At 42.3% G+C, this 19,106-nt stretch overlaps 1 protein-coding gene across 1 annotated transcript in view; it reads left to right on the top strand.

Annotated features, from left to right (window-relative positions):
- Nucleotides 1-19,106, top strand: part of CLTCL1 (clathrin heavy chain like 1) — a 147,308-nt gene that overhangs the window by 70,751 nt on the left and 57,451 nt on the right. The window contains 13 exon segments of the mRNA XM_046641074.1: nucleotides 1,182-1,450; nucleotides 9,406-9,567; nucleotides 12,101-12,181; nucleotides 12,183-12,215; nucleotides 14,642-14,815; nucleotides 15,557-15,585; nucleotides 15,587-15,750; nucleotides 16,839-16,886; nucleotides 16,889-16,939; nucleotides 16,942-17,004; nucleotides 17,007-17,038; nucleotides 17,145-17,297; nucleotides 18,467-18,589. Of these exon segments, the coding sequence (XP_046497030.1) occupies nucleotides 1,182-1,450; nucleotides 9,406-9,567; nucleotides 12,101-12,181; nucleotides 12,183-12,215; nucleotides 14,642-14,815; nucleotides 15,557-15,585; nucleotides 15,587-15,750; nucleotides 16,839-16,886; nucleotides 16,889-16,939; nucleotides 16,942-17,004; nucleotides 17,007-17,038; nucleotides 17,145-17,297; nucleotides 18,467-18,589 (1,382 nt within the window).

Here is a 19,106-nt window from a genome sequence, read left to right as displayed (position 1 = left end):
TTTCATTTTTGAAGGACAATTTTGCTGGGTGTAGAATTCTTAGTCAAGTTTTTTTTCTTTTAATGATGTTATCTTTTTAACATTTTATTTCCAAATTGTTTGCTCCTAGCATCTAGAAATTCAATTGATATTTTTGTTTATTGACCTGGTTTCCTACAGTGTTGTTATATTCACTTATTAGTTCTGATGGTGGTTTTCTAGATTAGTAGATTCCTGAGGGTTTTCTTTGTAAACAATTATGTTGTCTGTGAATAAAGACAGTTTTACTTCTTTTTTGGTTGTTGTACCTTTTAGTTTTCTTGCCTTATTGCACTGGCTAGGATATCCAGTAAAACTCCAAATAGAAGTTGTGCGAGAAATAATCCTTGCCATGGTCCTGATCTTAAGGGGAAGGAGTATTTCATGTTACTTCTAAATTTTGCATAGATACCGTGATCAGAACTCAGCTTTTTACCAGAGATGGAAACAATGTGAGTCTCTTGCCAGAGGATGGATGCCAAAGCCTTTTGTCTAGAACCATGCTGTCCTGTTGGACACTAGCATGTAAGGCTGTTTAAATTTAAATTAAAGTTAAATAAAAGTAAAGATTCAATTCCTGAAATGTGCCTTACTGGACACATTTCAGATACTTAATAGCCACATGTGGCTAGTGTCTACTGTACTGGACAGTGCAAACACAGAACATTTCCAACATTGTAGAAAATTCTACTTGACAACACTGGTCCCAGCATTTTTAAGAATTTAAAACAAAATAACCCTGTTATGTGGAGAAGTTGGTTTAATTTTAAGGAATGGTTTCCTTCTTTCCTGAAAGTTAGACACACTAAACAGAGAAAGAATGCTGACTTATCCATAAAAGTATTTTAAAACCAATCTAAGACCGATTCTCTTGATAGTTGCTTCACTAGAACTAATTTCTGATTGTTACTCATACATTCTGTAAATAGTCACACATTTTTACATTCTTCTGAAGAAGGATCTAATGCATAAGAGGCTCTTCTCATTATTTAGACATCAAAGTATAGTTACTTTTCAGGCAGCTTTTTTCACCTCTTACTCAGATTAGCCGTAAGTAGTACAACTTAAAGTAATATTTAAAAGATTGGGAATTAAGAGTGTAAGAATTTGTCTTTCAGATGTTTAATTTATCTTTCTTTAATCTCCATCTCATCAAGTACTAGCTGGGAAGACACTTCATATCTTTAATATTGAGATGAAGAGTAAAATGAAGTCTCATGTGATGGCAGAAGAGATGATTTTCTGGAAATGGGTCTCTGTGAACACTGTTGCCCTGGTGACTGAGACCACAGTTTACCACTGGAACATGGAAGGGGACCCCCAGCCTGTGAAGATGTTTGATAGACATCGCAGTCTGGCAGCGTGCCAGATGATCCACTACCAGACTGATGAGTACCAGAAGTGGCTGCTCCTCGTTGGCATCTCAGCTCCGGTAAGCTTTTGGCTGCTTTCAGGGGCTGGTCTGACAGGATGTCGAGGCCTAATGTTAAAGTTGGTATAGGTGTAAGGCAGAAGAAATAGGCCTGGGACTGAAAGAAATGGGTTACAAAGAAACTCGAACTTTGGATGATATAAGAATTTTAATCGAACTTTTGCCCATCAACTACTATATTCCATCAGGTTACTAATGTTTACTCTCTCAACTATTTCTGGCACAGTTTTGAGAAGTGAATTGTTGAGGAAATTTGGAGAGCCACTTGGAACCAATAGGTTTATAGGAAGTAGTTTTTGGGCTCTATTTTAAGGGCTTTAATGGAATGTTACCAACTCATATCCTTTTATAATCAAAGCAGTAACTTTCTGCCATGCTTCCTTTTTTCCTTCCTGGTGGCTAATCCAGTCACCAGATACTTGAGGACTACGGGACGTCTGACCTAGGTCTTAGCCGATTCTGGCCATTGAATGGTCTCCCATAACCTGGTGGGGAAGGCATGACTGCAGGATTCTAGTACTTAGAAAACTGTCAGACAATTAAAGAGGGTGCTGTGGGAGCCATCAGAGAGTACCTTAAGTCACAGAAGGCCCACAGCAGAGGGGGCCTCTCAGCTGCATTTTGCTATAAAAGTGTACTTTGGGAGGAAACTGTGTGCAAAGGCATGGAAATGAAGGAGAATGGCTCTTTCTGGGAGTCTGAGGGCATCCACTGTGGCTAGTACCTGTAGGGTGCATAAGAGGCAGCTAGAAGGGCAAGTCTGGAGCAATAGATGGGGGCAAGACTGAGGTGCCTACTCTGTCCTGCAGGCAATGGGAATTCTACAGCAGCTTTTATTTCTTTATTTTTCTTTATTTTTTCTCCCCAAAACCTCCAGTACATAGTTGTATATTCTAGTTTGTAGGTCCTTCTAGTTCTTCTATGTGAGCCATTCCCACAGCATGGCTGCTGATAGAAGAGTGGGTGGTTCTGCACCCTGGGACTGAATCCGGGCCACCGAAGCAGAGCTTGCCGAACTTTAACCTTTAGGCCATCAGGGCCAGCTCTCTGCAGCAGGTTTTAAAGTGACAGTGATGTGATTCATTTTCCTTCTCAGCAGTGTGGTGGGGTAGAAATAACGCTATTAGTGATGTTGATGTTGGCTCACCTTGAAGACTGGAGGCTGGGAGGCAAGTTGACAGGCAGATAGAGGAATAAAGCCATATAGTGTGTTCTGGAGTAGAAGCATGTCTGAGAAAGGTGAAGAGTGAGCAAAGATGGAAGGAGCACTTCTCTCCACTGTTGGGAGTCTCTCCTATTCTGCAACCCCCAGAAGAAATAAGCCATGTGTGATTTAGATGGAGGCAGTGGCATTGGAGATGGACAGGAGAGGCAAGACTTCAGATTTTCGAGATGAAATAGCTAGAACTTGGTGAAGGACTGGGTGTCTGTTGGGGAGAACAGAGTTAGATGATGGCCTGGCGTTTGTCCTGGAATGGGGCATGGATGAGGGAGAGTTAAGTACCTCTGCTGTAATCCTTCATCTTCTGTGATGTAGTGACAAGTATGTTTTCCCAGGTGACCTGGGAGTTTTGTGATGTAGTTTAAGAGACTTTCTTAGGGTCATGGAGCCTTTCAATGACAGACCCAAGGCTTCCATTTAGCCCGTTATTTCTTATTGTTAGGGTTGAGGGTTAAGCTGGAGTGACAATGTCTTTGTAGGAAACCTCACATCACATCTGGAATGATGGACATTCCCATTGCTCCTAAACATGAAATAACATTATAATGGTGTCACCCATAACATAACTTGTTTGAGTCTGAATGCCAAAGCTTACATGACAGGAATGATTTTATAACCAGGACAGTTTCTGTGGGGTATCGTCTGTTACCTGGAATTACTGTCTGCCTTTGGTGTCCCTCTGAAAGGATTCGGATGCTGTTGGCCCTTATGGTGGGCAGAGGTTGCGGGCAGTGCAGGTGTTGCTAATGGAAATAAGGACAGGGGCATTTTTATTATGTAAGGGGTGAGGAGTGAACCTTACACAGCCTAAGGATGGTGAGATGAATTGTGAGTGTCACAAGCACAGGTAAAATCTGTGTGACAGATGCTGTAATGGTAAATTTTTAAGGCAATATGGGGTGGAAAGAAAGAATTGATTTACTCTACCTTTGTGAGGCCAGGAGGGTACTTGGGAAAGTGCTCTCTCACAGCCTGTCTGTGCTATTCAAGAGTCGTTGGGAAAGCTATGCTTGTTTGAGCCTTTATGTTGCTGTAGAAGGAGGCTTCTAAAAATTATAGGACCCTCAAATGAAACAAAGTTACTCACGATATAGCCTTTATCACTCTTCCCGTAGTTTCCCAGAAAACTTTTTGCTTCCAAACTTCCTGTTTATTCCTTGAAGCTGGATCTTTGTTCTGAACCTGGTCTGGAAATGTGTTTGTTCCTCCGGAAGTGATGTCTCAGGGCTTGGACATGGGTGGAATTTTAAACTGAGAGTCATAAAACTAGATTATAGTTAATGCATTCCACACTAACTACTTGCCTCTAATATTTTTCTTGAAAACCTTTTGCTCCACTTTACTACAGTACTTAACTTTTATTTTATTCTTCTAAACTAGAGGTCCAGCAAATTTTTTCTATAAAGGCCCTGATAGTAAATGTTTTTGGTTTTGTGGGCCATATGGTCTCTGTTGCAACTCCTCAACTCTGAAGGTTTTATTACAGGCAGCCATAGACAATATTTAAATGAATGGGTGAGGGCATGCCAATACAACTTTACTTACAGAAACAGGTGGGACAAATGTCCGTCAACTGATAAATGCATAAATAAAATGTACATTCATACAATGGAGTATTAATTTGATGGTAAAAAGAAATGAAGTACTGATGTATGCTATACCATGATTAACCATGGAAATATTAAGCTAAGTGAAAGACATCAATCACAAAAGACCACATGTTGTATGATTCCATTTATATGAGATGTTCATAATAGTTATCTATAGAGACAGAAAATAGATAAGTAGTTGTTTAGATGGGGAGTGGAGTGTGGGAGATGAGAATTGGGGATTGACTGCTAATGAAGTTTCTTTTATGGGGTGAAAGTGTTCTAAAGTTACGTTGTAGTAATGGTTGCACAATCCTGTGAATAAACTGAAAAACATTGAATGGTATGTTTTAAACAAATGAGTTATATGGTATGTGAATTATATCTCAAGAAAGTTGTTAAAAAATATCCTTGGGGGAACCTAGGCCTAGTGGGTAAGTTCAGCGTGCTCCACTTCAGCAGCCCAGGTTCAGTTCCTGGACGTGGACCTACACAACTGGTCAGCAGCCATGCTGTGGCAGCAACCCACATAGAAAACGGAGGAAGACTGGCACAGATGTTAGTTCAGGGCAAATCTTCCTCAGCAAAACAAAACAAAACAAAACCTCTTGGGAATCATGCCCATTTACAAGGAAATCATCACATTTGAGAAAATATTTTAGAAGAAAAGACGAAATCACAGTGTTGCTTGTTTATGACTTACTGACAAAATAAAAGCAAACAAATAAAAAAATCCAGGCTAGGAGCTGGCCCCGTGGCCGAGTGGTTGAGTTCATGCTCTCCGCCTCGGCGGCCTGGGATTTCGCTGGTTCAGATCCTGAGCGAGGACAGGGCGCCGCTCGTCAGGCCATGCTGAGGCCGTGTCCCGCGTGCCAGAACTAGAAGGACCCACAACTAAAAATATACAACTGTGTACCGGGGGGCTTTGGGGAGAAAAAGGAAAAAGAAAATCTGAAAAAAAAAAGTCCAAGCTAAAAATTCTTTTTGCTCTCACAATACTTCTAACACCAAAGGTGTTGGTTTTTCTGCACCAAAAAATTCTCCAGTTCTCTATGGACACCAACTGGGTGATCAAGAATTTGATTCAGTTATGACACTAACTACCTGGAGTTAGTGCAGACCCCACAACTTAAGGGGTGAGTCCCGCAAGACTGCCCCAACCCCTTCAGATGCCAGTCTCAAGTACTAGGCCACCTGTACCTCTGACCGACAGGCTATAAATCAGCAATTCCTACAACCGCTTGCTCAGGTTTGATAACGTGCTAGAGTGGCTCATAGAACTCAGGAAGGCACTTTATTTACTCTTGCTGGTTTGTTATAAAGGATACAACTTAGGAACAGCCACATGGAAGAGATGCATAAGGCAAGGCATGGGGAAGGGGGTGTGTGTGGAGCTTCCATGCCCTCTCTAGGCAGTCCATCCTCCCAGCACCTTGATGTGTTCATCAACAGGAAAGCTCTCTGAACCCCATAGTTTAGGGATTTTTATGGAGAATTTATTGGTTGTTGGTGATGAACTCAATCTCCAGCTCCTCTCCCCTTTCTGGAGGTCAGGATGGAGTGGGGCTGAAAGTTCCAACCCTCTAATCACGCCTTTGTTTTCCCCGTGACCAGACCCCATCCTGAAGCTATCTAGGGGCCCCCAGTTGCCAGTCATCTCATTATCATACAAAAAGGCACTATTATCACTTTGGAGATCCCAAGGGTCTTAGAAGCTTTTATGTTAGGAACTGGGTACTAAGACCATATATTATAACAAAAGATACTCCTGTCATTCATGATCCCTTAGGAAATTACAAGGGTTTTAGGAGTTCTGTGCCAGGAAACAGGGACCAAGACCAAATATATATTTCTTATTATATCACAATAACATGGAAGCAATTAACATCAAAAAGTGCCACAGGCATAAGGATAGACATGTGGATCAATGGAATAGAATTGAGAGTCCAGGAATAAACCCATACATCCATGGCCAATTGACAATTTTTAACAAGGATGTCAAGACCATTCAATGGGGAAAGAGTATTCTCTTCAACAAATGGTGCTGGGACAACTGGATATCCACATGCAAAAGAGTGGAGTTGGGCCCCTACCTCACACCATGTACAAAAAGTAACTCTAAATGATCAAAGACCTAAATGTAAGAGCTAAAACTATAGAACCTTTAGAAGCAAACATGGGAAATATGTATGACTTCATATTTGGCAGTGGATTCTTAGGTATAACACAAAAAGCATGAACAGTGGAAGAAAAAATAGATAAATTAGACCTTAATTAAAAAGTTTTATGCTTCAAAGGATATTGTCAAGAAAGTGAAAAAACAGCCTACAGAATGGGAGAAGATATTTGCAAATTGTGTGTCTGATAGGAGTCTAGTATCCAGAATATATAAGAGAACACTTACAACTCAACATCAGAAAGATACCCCAAATAAAAAATGGGCAAAAAGACTTGAATAGACATTCATCCAAGATACACAAATAGCCAACAAGCACATGAAAAGAAGCTCAATATCATTAGTCACTAGGGAATTGTAAATCAAAACCACAGTAAGGTACCACTCATTGGGATGGTTGTAATTTTTTAAAAATGGAAAATAAGTATGGGTGAGAATGTAGAATAATTGGAACCCTCATACCTTAGTAGTGAGATTGTAAACTGGTTCTGCTCCTTTGGAAAACAGTTTGACGGCTTCTCAGAAAGTTAAACATAGAGTTACCATTTGACTTAGCAATTCTACTCCTAAGTATCTACCCAAGAGAAATGATGAAAATGTATATCCATGCAAAAACTTGTACAGAAGTGTCCATAGCAGCATTATTCCTAATAGCCAAAAGATGGAAACTACCCAAATCTTCACCAGTGGATGAATGGGTAGACAAAATGTGGTTTATATGTAAAATGGAATATCGTTCAGCCTTAAAAATGAATGAAGTACTGACACATGCTTCAGCATGGACAAACCTCAAAACCTCATAAGTGAAAGAAATCAGACACAACAGGCCACGTATTTTATGATTCCATTTGTATGAAATATTTGGATGGCTCTAGAGACAGAAAGCAGGTTGGTGGTTGCCAGGGAGGAAGAGGGGTGGGGACTAATTGTTTAATGGGCACAGGGTTTTTTGGGGGGTGATAAAAATGTTTTGGAGCTATAGAGACAGCGATGGTTGTACAACATTGTGAATGTACTAAAGGCCACTGAATGAGTTGTACGTTTTAAAATGGTTAATTTTATGTTATGTGAATTTCACCTCAACAAAAGAAAAGGGGAGAGGGGAAGATGGTGGGTGGATTTTGGCCCACAGGCCTTAGTTTGCCACCCCGTGTCTAAACATTTGCAAATGCTACTACTCCTCTCTCTCAAACCACTTTTCCTCCTCACCTGGTTAGCTCTTGTCACTTACTGAGAAGCCTTCCCTGACTCACTGAACTCGTGAGGTCATAGCAATCTCGCTCTTTCATGAGTCATAGGAGTCAATACCCTATATTACAATTGCTTGCTTCTTTGCTGGAAGCCCTCATCATGTGTCCTTAAGGAAATGGTCTGTGTTGTATTCATTTTCTTTATCCTTAGCCCCTTGCACAGAGCCTGTCACAAAGAAAGCATTTTTGTGTTGAATCCTTGCCAGCTATGGTCCTTGTTGTGTCTTAACCCAAAGCACACATAACACTCACAGGAGATCCATCCCCATGAGGTGGACCTCACCTAACAGGAGCCTGAGGCTTAGAAGCAGGTCACTGCCCAAGGCTACACATGTAGCCTGTGGGTCTGCGACTACAGGTGGAGTAAGAGCCCAGGGCTCCAGGCTTGATCTCAGGTGTTCTCTCTGCTTCGCCTTCTCATCTGGGCTTCAGCTTCATCTTCTCTAGCACTGGGATTCAAGTCTATTGTCGCCATGTTGCCGAAAATCTTCCCATTGTCTCCTAGGGAGAGGAAATCTTGTTCTGTCCTTATTCTCATTTTAAAATGTCCTTGTTCATTCTTCTGTTAGAGTGCATACCATTTGTCTATGGGTTTCTGCTGTGTTTCTCCCTACTCTGAGCCCTTGGTGACTGCTAGTCTACTTTCTGTCTCTCTAGATTTCTCTATTCTTGATATTTCATATATGGAATCAGTTTGTGACTAGCTTCTTTCACTTTGCTTGTTTTCAAAGTTCATCCATGTTGTAGCATGAATCAGTGTTTTGTGTAGTAATTTTAATGTGTGTGCAATAGAAAAGATCTTTAAAAAGAAAAAAGTTGAAGCTTTTGTCCCCCCCCACCTTTTTTGTGGTGAGGAAGATTGGCCCTGAGCCAACATCTGTTGCCCGTCTTCCCCTATTTTGTATGTGGGACGCCACCACAGCATGGCTTGATGAGCATTGTGTAGGTCCACACCCAGGATGCGAACCTGCAAACGCCAGGCCACTGAAGCAGAGTGCCTGAACTTAACGCTACGCCACTGGACCAGCTCCTTGTTTTCCCCTTTTAAGGAGATGTGGGTAGGTGGGGAATCAACTGAATATCTGAATTTTGCCCACAGACTGCTTTTGGAGGTTCATTTGGCAGAGATGCTGGTTTGAATGTTGAATTCTAGGAGCTTGAACTGTGATGCTTTCATGTTCCATTTACTTAGCTTTTTGAGCATTTAACATTGGATATAAATGTATTGAAATTCTTTGCTAGAAAATGTTAAGTTCTAAGTTTTATAAAAGATACAATTTTTGCTAATTAGAAATTTCAGAAAACATTATTTTCAAAATTAGCCCATAATCTCATCCTCCTGATTTAAACTATTCTTAACATGTTGGAGTTTTTCCTCCAAAAACTTAACTTTCTGTGAATGTATGTGTGTGTGTATGTGTGTTTGTCTATGTGTGTATATATATATGCATACTCACATATATATGTATCTGTGTGTATACACACACATTTACAAATTGAGATCATCTATCTTACTGTTTTGTAGTCTTTTTCTCTGGTGTTTGTAGCCATCTTTCCCTATCAAATTCAGAGTTATTTCATGCCTTTTACTAGCTAATAAACTTATTTTTTATTAGAGGAACTATATCAACGTATGAGGCTTTCATTTTAGAAACATTTTAACAATTGTTTATGTCCATCTCTTTTGTCTCCCATTATTGCAAAATGTCTTTTCTTAGCAAAATCGTGTGGTTGGGGCAATGCAGCTCTACTCTGTTTATAGGAAGGTTTCACAAGCCATAAAAGGCCCTGCTGCTGCTTTTGCAGAGTTCAAGAGCGAGGGGAATGCCAAGCCTGCCACCCTTTTCTGCTTTGCTGTACGCAATCCCGCAGGGGGCAAGGTAAGATCTACTCTGTCTCCTCCTTCAGAAGAGTGTCCTGAGTCTGTCAGGAGTTTGTACGTGTGTAATTGGTAGCCGCTTAACCAACATTTCAAAACCAATTTATAACTGGGAGTGGGGAATGGTCTGCAGGTGCTTCATGAAGCTCTTGCTGTGTTTAGAACCATTCACCTGTTGTACCTGTTGGTGGTTTCACAGCCAACCTTTGCATAAAGTTAGTGACCTCAAGTTGACTAGTGTTTAATTGGTCCCTTTCCCTAAGAGTCCTCTTGGACAGAGCCTGCTGAACCTGGGCTAGGTAAGCGGGGCCTGGTTTCTACTCTCACGCACCGTCTCCTGGGAGCAATGGCTGTGACAGAGCCAGTGCAGCCATCCTTACCTAAGGCGTGGGTCCTACGTCACCGAGGCCTGGTTGTGCCCAGATGGTGGGGTGGAGGTGAGACCCCAAGGGAGCTGCAGAGAGAAAGGCTGTGCCCTGGGGGCGAGTGGAGTGTTGTCAGGCTCTGAGGCACGGCCAGCACCTGTTTGGCAAGGCTGCTGTGGGCAGAGATGTGGAGGTGTAAGAGTTCATGATGCTGGGGAGACTTGGGGTTGCACCAGGGTTGTGGCTCACCTGGAGAGCTGCCTCAAAACAGAGTCCTCCTCCCAGTAAACTCTTGTCAAAAACGCTTCCTGAAATCGTTGTTTTGGGTTGGTCACCAGCCCTGAAGTGTTCCCCAGAGAAGAGTTCTAATCAGTATGCGGCTTTCCAAACCTCCTCTTCGTAGGTCCTCGTACTTGGGTACTTTGGTCTCTTGTGTAACGTACTTCATGCTCTCCTTGGTTGAGAACCAATAGAAGAATAGGACTCAGGTAAAAATACCAGCCTACACAAAGAGCTTGCTACTGTATCACCTCAGAATGAGGCTTTTCACCTCCTCACAGAGAGTTAGGTGGCCACAGGCTCCCTTGTAGGAGCAGAACCTGCCCCACCAAGCTCCCTGTGAAGAAAAGAGCACACCAGAAACACCCTCTGTAGGTGGACGGCGGCCCTGGACAGAGAAGGGCTCCTAAGGCAGGCGGGCTCCCTTATCTCTGAGACTCGACTGCCAGGCAGGCCCCTCCTTCAGGGTGGAGCTGCGGCCAGGGGCAGTCTTTCCTGGCAGCCCCTTCCACCACACAGACCCCCGCAGCATCTGTCCCAAGTGCTGCCTATTTTGTGATTGAATGTCACTTCCCCTACCACAGTGGAAGGTGTGTGGTCCATTCAGTGGTTTCCTGCGCCTGTGCCCCTTGCACATGCCTGCCTTCTGATTGAGCCTAGCTGTACTTACTGAGGGCTCTGCAGTCTCCGTGTATGGATCTGAGTTTTGTCTGGATACCAGTTCCTTGTTGCTAACTTTCTCACAGGTGGGCGCCACTTGTCCATAGTCGTGCCCTTCTCCCACCACCTCCGTAAGAAGCCTGGCTTCCTTTCCCACAGCCCCATTTCTGTTGGCAGTGCCACCATCCTTCCCAACTCCCAAGCAAGAAACCACTCTCAAGCTCCTTTCTGTTCTTGTTGGCACTGTTCAGCCTTTAGCAATTCTCACGTCTGTGGTCGACTAGGCCCTTGTCACTCATATTTGGGTTAGAAAATAGCCATTTATTAAGTCCTCAGACCCACTCTGCCCATCGAAAAGGATTTTCCTAAACTACCATTTATCTGAAAGTGCCCCTCTTCAGGGAGCTTCGGTCTCCCCCCGTTTTGACCTACAGTAGCCCCTAGTCCCTCGCTGCGTCATCCCTCTGCCTTCTGGCCCGTCTCTCGGAGTTCATCCTCTGGTTGCCTCAAGCCTCTTTGGTATTTCCCCTTCTCTCTGCTGGGCCAAATCCAGACTGTCCTTAAGTGGACACTCATCCGTTTCCTTCACTGAGCCTCCTCTCCAGCCCTTGAGTTTTGTGTCTCTGATGCACCTCTGCTCGGGACTTTTTTCCAGACTTGTTTTAGCTATGATAACTTTCCGTTAGATGAAAGGGACCTGAAACTGTCCTGATAAAAGCAGAGACGGGCTGCCTCATCTACTCTTTCTTCCAGAATCTCCAGAGTTCCTTACATCCTCCAGCATAACCTTGAAAAACTCAGGCTCTGCCACGACTGACTCTCCTGTGAGTTTGGCATTCAGTCGTGTGGTCCTGTCTACTAACTGATTTGTGTTAGCCTGAGCTGTGTCCAGGAGGTCAGAGTGGCAGAGCTGGAAGAGACAGCAGATCCGTTGGAGCCCTTTGTTTCGTGGGCATCTGCACTGAGGCCCAGAGAGGGGAGAAGTGACTTGGTCAGCAAGCTGAAACTAAATGTTTCTCAGGCTTCCTGGCATTGGTTCTTTCTGTTGTACTTGGTGATAGGGAGCAGGTTAGTGAATAACATAAGCACCTTGACCGTTTGTTTGAATGTAAGTTTTATCATTAGTCATACAGAGCGTGGACCTAAGGCTCTGCTCACCACTGTTCATTGGTTAGCATCAGTCTGCCACCAAGAACGTTTACTTGGATTGACCTAAAATCTCTTTCCTAGTTGCACATAATCGAAGTCGGATAGCCCGCAGCAGGAAACCAACCTTTTATAAAGAAAGCTGTGGATATGTTTTTCCCCTCTAGAGGCTCAGACAGATTTCCCAGTGGCTATGCAGGTATGAATGTACTGCTCTCTGAGTTTGAGTGAATCATAGATCTCACAGATAGTGGCCTCTTTTGCCTCAGAAGGTGTCACAGTAGATATATTAGAACACAGAGAAGATGACAGTGATACTAGAGCACAGAGAAGATGATGTTGATACTAGAACACGGAGAAGATGACATTGATATTAGCACACAGAGAAGATGACAGTGATACTGGAACACGGAGAAGATGACATTGATATTAGAACGTAGGGAAGATGCCGTTGAGGCTCGCCTTCTAGCTCAGGCTGCCTCAGCACTCTCTGATGAGGAGCACTCTTTTCGGCCAGCAGGACTTTTTCCAGCTAACATACCAAAGTCCCAGGTCTTTTCCATTTTATTATAAAAGGTTAGGTGTTCACTGTGGTACAAAAATATATAAAGAAGAAATCAATAATCTGTAGCTGAACCAATTGGATGTGAAATATATCAAAGATCTTACTACTTTTTATATAAAAACTTTAGTTGTAAACCTTTTCTGAACAAAATTGGGATCACACTATATGTGTAAAATTATGTGATCTACTCTCTTTTTTTTACTCTTTTGCTCGGTACATTATAGGCATTTCCATAAGGTGTTACATTCTTTGTGAATATTGGGGGAAATGAACAATTATTTTTAGGGATGTACCATAATTGTAGGATGTTTCAATTATTTCCCTTTTTTCTGTTTCAAGTATTTGTCCATATTTATGATAATTTCTTTAAGCTAGATTTCTGGAAGTAGTTACATAATCAAAGAATGCGATTTTTTTCCCAGAGTGAAATTGGCTTTTTTTCTGTCTTACAAAAATATACATTGTCCGTAAATTTCCAACAGTATCAGTAAGTGTAACAGCAGAATTAAATAACTGAAATCCTGCCACAGCTGATACTTTTGCCCATCCCTTTGGGAATATCTTCACGTGCATGCATTTATGCAGATATATACAAGTAGACTCCTATGAAATGGCTTTGCACTTTACAACCTTCTCTCACTATGTTGTAGACCATTCTATGCCAATAAAATACACGTATGTATTTAATGTCTGCACCGTCTGTTCTGTGGATGTGCTATAACTCATTTAGGCAATCCTTTGTGATGGGTATTTACATTTACAGTAAACACTTATGGGAATATTGCTGTCCATACCTCTTTGTGCATTGGTCCAAAAGTCCAAGGATAAACTCCTAGAAATGAAACTGGTAGGTCAGGGACGTGTGCATGTCACTGACTCTCATGATCATGCCGGCCAGTTCACACTCTGCCGACGCCACCTTTCAGAGCTGGACCATGTCCAGCAGTGTTCATGTCCGTCCTGAGATTATTGTGAAGATGGAATGGGTTTACCAGTCATTCATATGCATCTTGTTAATTGCCTCTTCCTGATCTTAGCATTTTCCCTCTTTATCTAATTTGTAAGAACTCTCCATAGTTTTGGAATACTAAGTGCCTGATGTGTTTCAAATAAACGTTTTTTCCCAGTCATAACAAAAGTTTATTTGTGGTATGTCCCACCTTGTAGAAGTTTTGCATTTTTATGTGGCTTTGGTATCATGTTTTGAAAAGAATTCTACACCACAAGATGATCAAAATGTTCATATTTTCTTCTATTGCTCTCTTAGCTTTAATTTTTATTTAAAAATCTTTGACCTATCTGGGATTTACTTTGATCTGAAGAGTAAGATAGGGGTACAGTTCTTTACCCTCATTCCCCATCCTCAAATAGCCAGCTGGTTATATCAACATCGTATACTGATTAAAGTCTGTTTTCCATGGATATGAAATACCTACTCATTCATGTTAAATTTTTAGATATGTTTGATTCTATTTCAGAGTTCTCAATTAAGTTCCATCTTATCTCTTCCTATGCTAATTATTTCATAGTACAACATATTTTAAATTACCGTAAGTTTTATAATAATCTAATTGGGCAAATTTATCTTTCTCCCACTCTGTCAGGATTTCCTGTGTGTGAAGTATTTTTCTGTGAGAGTCAATGGCCTTGGCAGAGGTCAAAGGTTAATAAGTGGTGGTAGAGGACAGGCTGGAATGTGAACTCAGTGTTTGAGGTTTTTATCCAGAACTTTTCCCTTATTTTATGAACTTGCAGCTTGCTTTGGATTTGGTTAGAAACCAGGGAGAGGATAGCTCTACCTGAAAGATAGATAGAACAGCCTGATTTATTGGACCTTTATTTGAGAGTGGTTAGGAAAAGTATTGGCTTGAAAACTAGTTCTCAGTGGGGTAGGACTAGAATCAACTTGGGATCCATGTCTCGGGGACGCACTGCTCCCAGCGATGTTAAATGATCTTTTGGTCTAAAAACTCAAAAGTCCTCTTTTATCGTTCTTGAGCTCTTTTGCTTTATTTGGCTTCTCCCTACTTTTCCACCTGTTGTTCTCTATCTTCTTATAGATTGGAGTTAAACATGGTATTATTTACGTGATCACAAAGTATAGCTATCTTCATATGTATGACCTGGAGTCTGGCATGTGCATCTACATGAACCATGTTAGTGCTGACACAATCTTTGTAACTGCTCCACATGAACCTACCTCTGGAATTATTAGTGTCAACAAAAAGGGACAGGTATGTAACTTTGAGGGTTCATCTCCCACCTTTTTCATTCACTGGAGACTGGAGCTTAACTTTTCCTCCTTCTCCAAAAAAAGTGATCAGGTGTAGTTAGCTCCAGTTATTAAACTTAGCTCATGTCTCCCTTCTTCATATCATCACTTCACCTCTCAGACAGCACCATTCCTAAGACAGAATTGATTCTCAGAAGAGAAGAGCTCCCTTCCTGCATGATGCTTCTGCCAGTGGAGCAGCAGTTCTAATGCACACCACCAGCATCTTCGGGCCACGCACACGTTGACTGAGGAGGGTTGAAAAAGCAGATACTATGCTACCTAGGTTACCTTTCTCAACCAAAGTTAAAAAGACAGTTAAAAGAAGAAAATCTGTGCTTAAAAAAAAATTTGAGAGGAAAAATTGTCAATTCCACCCAAACGGGTCATTTTGGCATGGTTGTCATCCCAAATGCATCTCTAGTTAATGCCCATGCAACTTTATATTTCTCTCATTTAGTATTTTTATAGTCTTTTAAACAACTGTGTAGAACCCCATGCTGTAGCAGTACCATGATGTTCTATTGTGGTACCTTTAGGCGTTAGGCCCCTTTGCATTCTGTCACCATTAAGGCCAGCGTTGTGAGCGTGCTCAGCATGAGCCTTAGACCTTTGCTGATACTCCTGTGAGTTGAATGTAGCAGTGTGTGTGTATGGAGCACTTTTCTAGGCTGAACTAGTCTCATTTGTTGGGTCCTTGTAGGTGCTGTCAGTTCGTGTTGAGGAAGATAACTGTGAATTATGCAACCAACGTGCTTCAGAATCCAAACCTTGGTCTGCATTTGGCCATTTTTGGTAACCTCGCTGGGGCAGAGGAGTTATTTGAGAGAAAATTCAGTACCCTGTTTGCACGGGGGAGCAGTGCTGAAACTGCCAAAGTAGCAGCATCTGCACCAAAGGTAACAACACTTGAACATGTGTGCCATCCTGAGAGTGAAACAAATCCTAAAAGCTTTCCATTACTGATGCTGTAGTATCGTGGTGTTCTGTTAGTTTTCAGCTTTACAGTGTTCTGCCAATGGCATGACAGTAATGGAAACAAATGAACAAAAAGCACAATCTTGCTACAATGATGTAGTCTTTTTCGTTTTCTTCCACTTCTTGTCTATGTGCATACATATTTCTCACCCAACTTCTTAGCTTAGCAAATACGTAACTGTCTAATACATCAAGTGGTTGTACCCTGTTTTATTTAGTCGTATTTCTGCTCTGGACTTTCTCCACTCTTCTGAAGTACAACAGTACTGCTTAGGGCATTTTCTTTCTTTTATTTTTTTTATTAAGATTGGTGCCTAAGCTGACATCTGTTGCCAGTCATCGTTTTTTTTTTCTTCTTCTCCCCAGAGCCCCCTAGTACATAGTTGTATATTCTAGTTGTAGGCCCTTCTGGTTGTGATATGTGGGATGTTACCTCAGCATGGCCTGACGAGCAGTGCCATGTCTGTGCCCAGGATCCAAACTAGTAAAGCCCTGGGCTGCCAAAGCAGAGTGCGTGAACTTAACCTCTCTGCCACAGGGCCAGCACCCAAGCTTAGGGCATTTTCTTTGATTTGTTTCATTAGGATAAATTGTCCTGGGATTGGATCTTCTCCTGATGAGTAGTAGATAAAGGCTTTTCACTTGCTTCTCCTTGGAAGGATTTTTCCTGTCTTTTCAGTGATGCTTATGCACAAAACATTTCTAGCCTTCATCTGAGAGAATGTAGTGATGGTAGAACTCCGCTACTGCGGCACTGATGCAGAAACCTGATTCCCCCTGCCATCTGCTAGGGGAGATGGAGGACCCTAAGTAGAGACAGCCCCTGGGACTGAGACCACTGCAATGGGGTCATTGCTGAAGGCAGAAGCCATTGCCTTGCTAGAGGACTTTTTGTCACTGATAATTCAGTACAGAATTTCTCTTGGCAGACTTTTTTTATACAATCAAGTTAAATGAAGGGATGACCTGTGACTACAACAAAACGACCTGCATTTCCATTTGTTATTAAGGAATCCTGCGTACCAACGACACGGTTCAGAAGTTCCAGAGTATCCCACCCAGCCTGGGCAGGCTTCTCCTCTGCTCCAGTCCTTTGGAATCCTGCTTGACCAGGTCAGCTCAGCCAACTTGAATCCTTAGAACTCTGCCGTCCAGTTCTTCAGCAGTGGCGCAAGACCTCTTAGAAAAGCAGCTGAAGGAAGACAAGGTGCAGACACTTGTGAAATCACAGCCCCCAGCACGGTTTGAAGACTAGGTCCTGGCTCACTATTCCTCTCGTCCTAATCTCGCCTTGTCCCTTTGGCACACTGCAGCCGGAGTGTTCCAAAGAACTTGGAGATTTGGTCAAAACTGCTGACCCTACACTCGCTCTGAGTGTGTACCTTCAGGCAAACGTGCCAAGCGAAGTTATCCAGTGTTTTGCAGAAACAGGCCAATTCCAAAAAATTGTGCTCTGTGCCAAAAAGGTAATGTGTGTTTAACCATTAGCATTTCACAGATAGTTAATTTGTGGTTGGGTGGTTGCTGATTCTGAAGTTTATAGAATGCCCTTCTGCATGAGTACTCTGGTCTGAGAGAGTTGTCAGTGCTGCTGTTTACCTCTGTCACTCGTTGATAATGGTCGTATTTTATTTTCCTCAGTTTTTTATTTTCCTGTCTTCTGTTTACAGTCTTCCCATCTCTTTTCCATTTGGGGCTTTCTTGTCATTTTCTCTTGTTCTTTTTCTCCCTTCTCCGTTCCCCCTCAGCGCCCTCTGTGTGTTAGTTCGATGTTTTGGTGGGCTCCCAGGCCTTATCCCCGCAGCCCACTGGCCACTGTGCTGGGTGTTGATTGGAGCTTGCACACTGGCTGGGGTGCCTTCTTTGTGGTCTGGGCTGTTTGTGTAGTTGACTGTGCCTCTGTGTACATGGAATCTGTACTCTGGGTTGCATGTTATGTTTGGCAGAGGGCCAGCACAAACACATAGCACATAACATTCTTTATTTCTTTGTTTGAAACAAAGGATGGGGAAGTTTTTTCTTTTTTTTATCAGCACCGAAAAACATTAAATCTTTATAATAATAAATAAATCATCTCCCCCTCCCTTTTACATGCAGCTGAAAAATGATGACAGGCTAGGAACAGAATATTTTGAACTTTGTACTGTTGAAATTATCGCTCATTTAATCATCATTAGCTAACAGTCACTAAATGTACATATTAAGGAAATTATATATAGAATACTGTGAAAACAGTAAAAGACTGACATTTGCCCGTTTCTGCTCAGGAAGTCCCTTCACTCCCAAGTGTCGTGGTATGTTGTCCTTTCAGCTTCCAAGTTTACTGCTAGTCCTGTTTCTCCTCCTTCTGCTCTTCCTTTAGTTTCCCAGTGCCAGAGCTTCCAGAGCCTTCTCGCTCAGATGCCGTCTTTTTGTATGCCATTTCGAAGCACTTCAGTGATGCTAGCTGAAGGGAAGATGCTGCCTACCTTATGTTTTCTCCTGTTTCACTATCTTTTTCGAGCCAAGAATGCTTTCATTTTGGAAATCTCTTCTTTTAGCTTGTTGCACTCATCAGCAGGCAATTGGGAACTACTTTTTTTTAACATTGAAGGTGTTTTGTTTATTTTCCCAATGGCTGTCTCCTTGCTTCTAGGTTGGCTATGCCCTAGACCAGATCTTTTTGCTGAGGAGTGTGATGAGGATCAGCCCAGACCAGGGCCTGCAGTTTTCTCAAATGCTCGTGTAGGATGAACAGCCACTGGCCAACACTGACCAGGTGAGCCTGGCTTGAGGCAGCTTTCCGTGGCTTTGTATAGCTGTCTAGAAGAGTCTCTTTCATTTATTTTCCTGTTCCCAGTGTCTCGATTGTTTTCTTTGCTTGCTTGCTATTAATCTTCCAGTTTTAAAAAATCTGACGTACTAGGGGAGCTTGTCTTCTAGTCTTTTATTATTTGAATACTTGTTTCCCTTTGTTTTGAAGTATTTTAGATTGTGTGTTGAGTTGTGAGGGTCTTGTTTCTGTGTGGTGATTGGTGGTAGGGTGTGAGGATGTCGTTTTACGATGATAATCCCACCTGCACCCTAGTCACCACCTTGTTATCCCTTGTGACAAGAGGCCTGAACTTTGCCTGAGTGCCTGGTCATGGTGAGTGCCCTCAAGTCTGCAGACTTTCATCTCATGGCTGTCTGACTAACCTGGAGTTAGATAAACGTAAGCCTGTTGTTTTAGTATAACCTACTTAGTATTTAGATGTGAACACATGACAAGCCACCTTCAGTACACTGTGTCCAAG

The sequence above is a fragment of the Equus quagga genome, chromosome 15 (assembly GCF_021613505.1).
Source record: "Equus quagga isolate Etosha38 chromosome 15, UCLA_HA_Equagga_1.0, whole genome shotgun sequence".
NCBI classification, from domain to species: Eukaryota; Metazoa; Chordata; class Mammalia; order Perissodactyla; family Equidae; genus Equus; species Equus quagga.
Note: the sequence above shows the minus strand (reverse complement) of the source record. Positions and strands in the feature narration are given on the sequence as shown.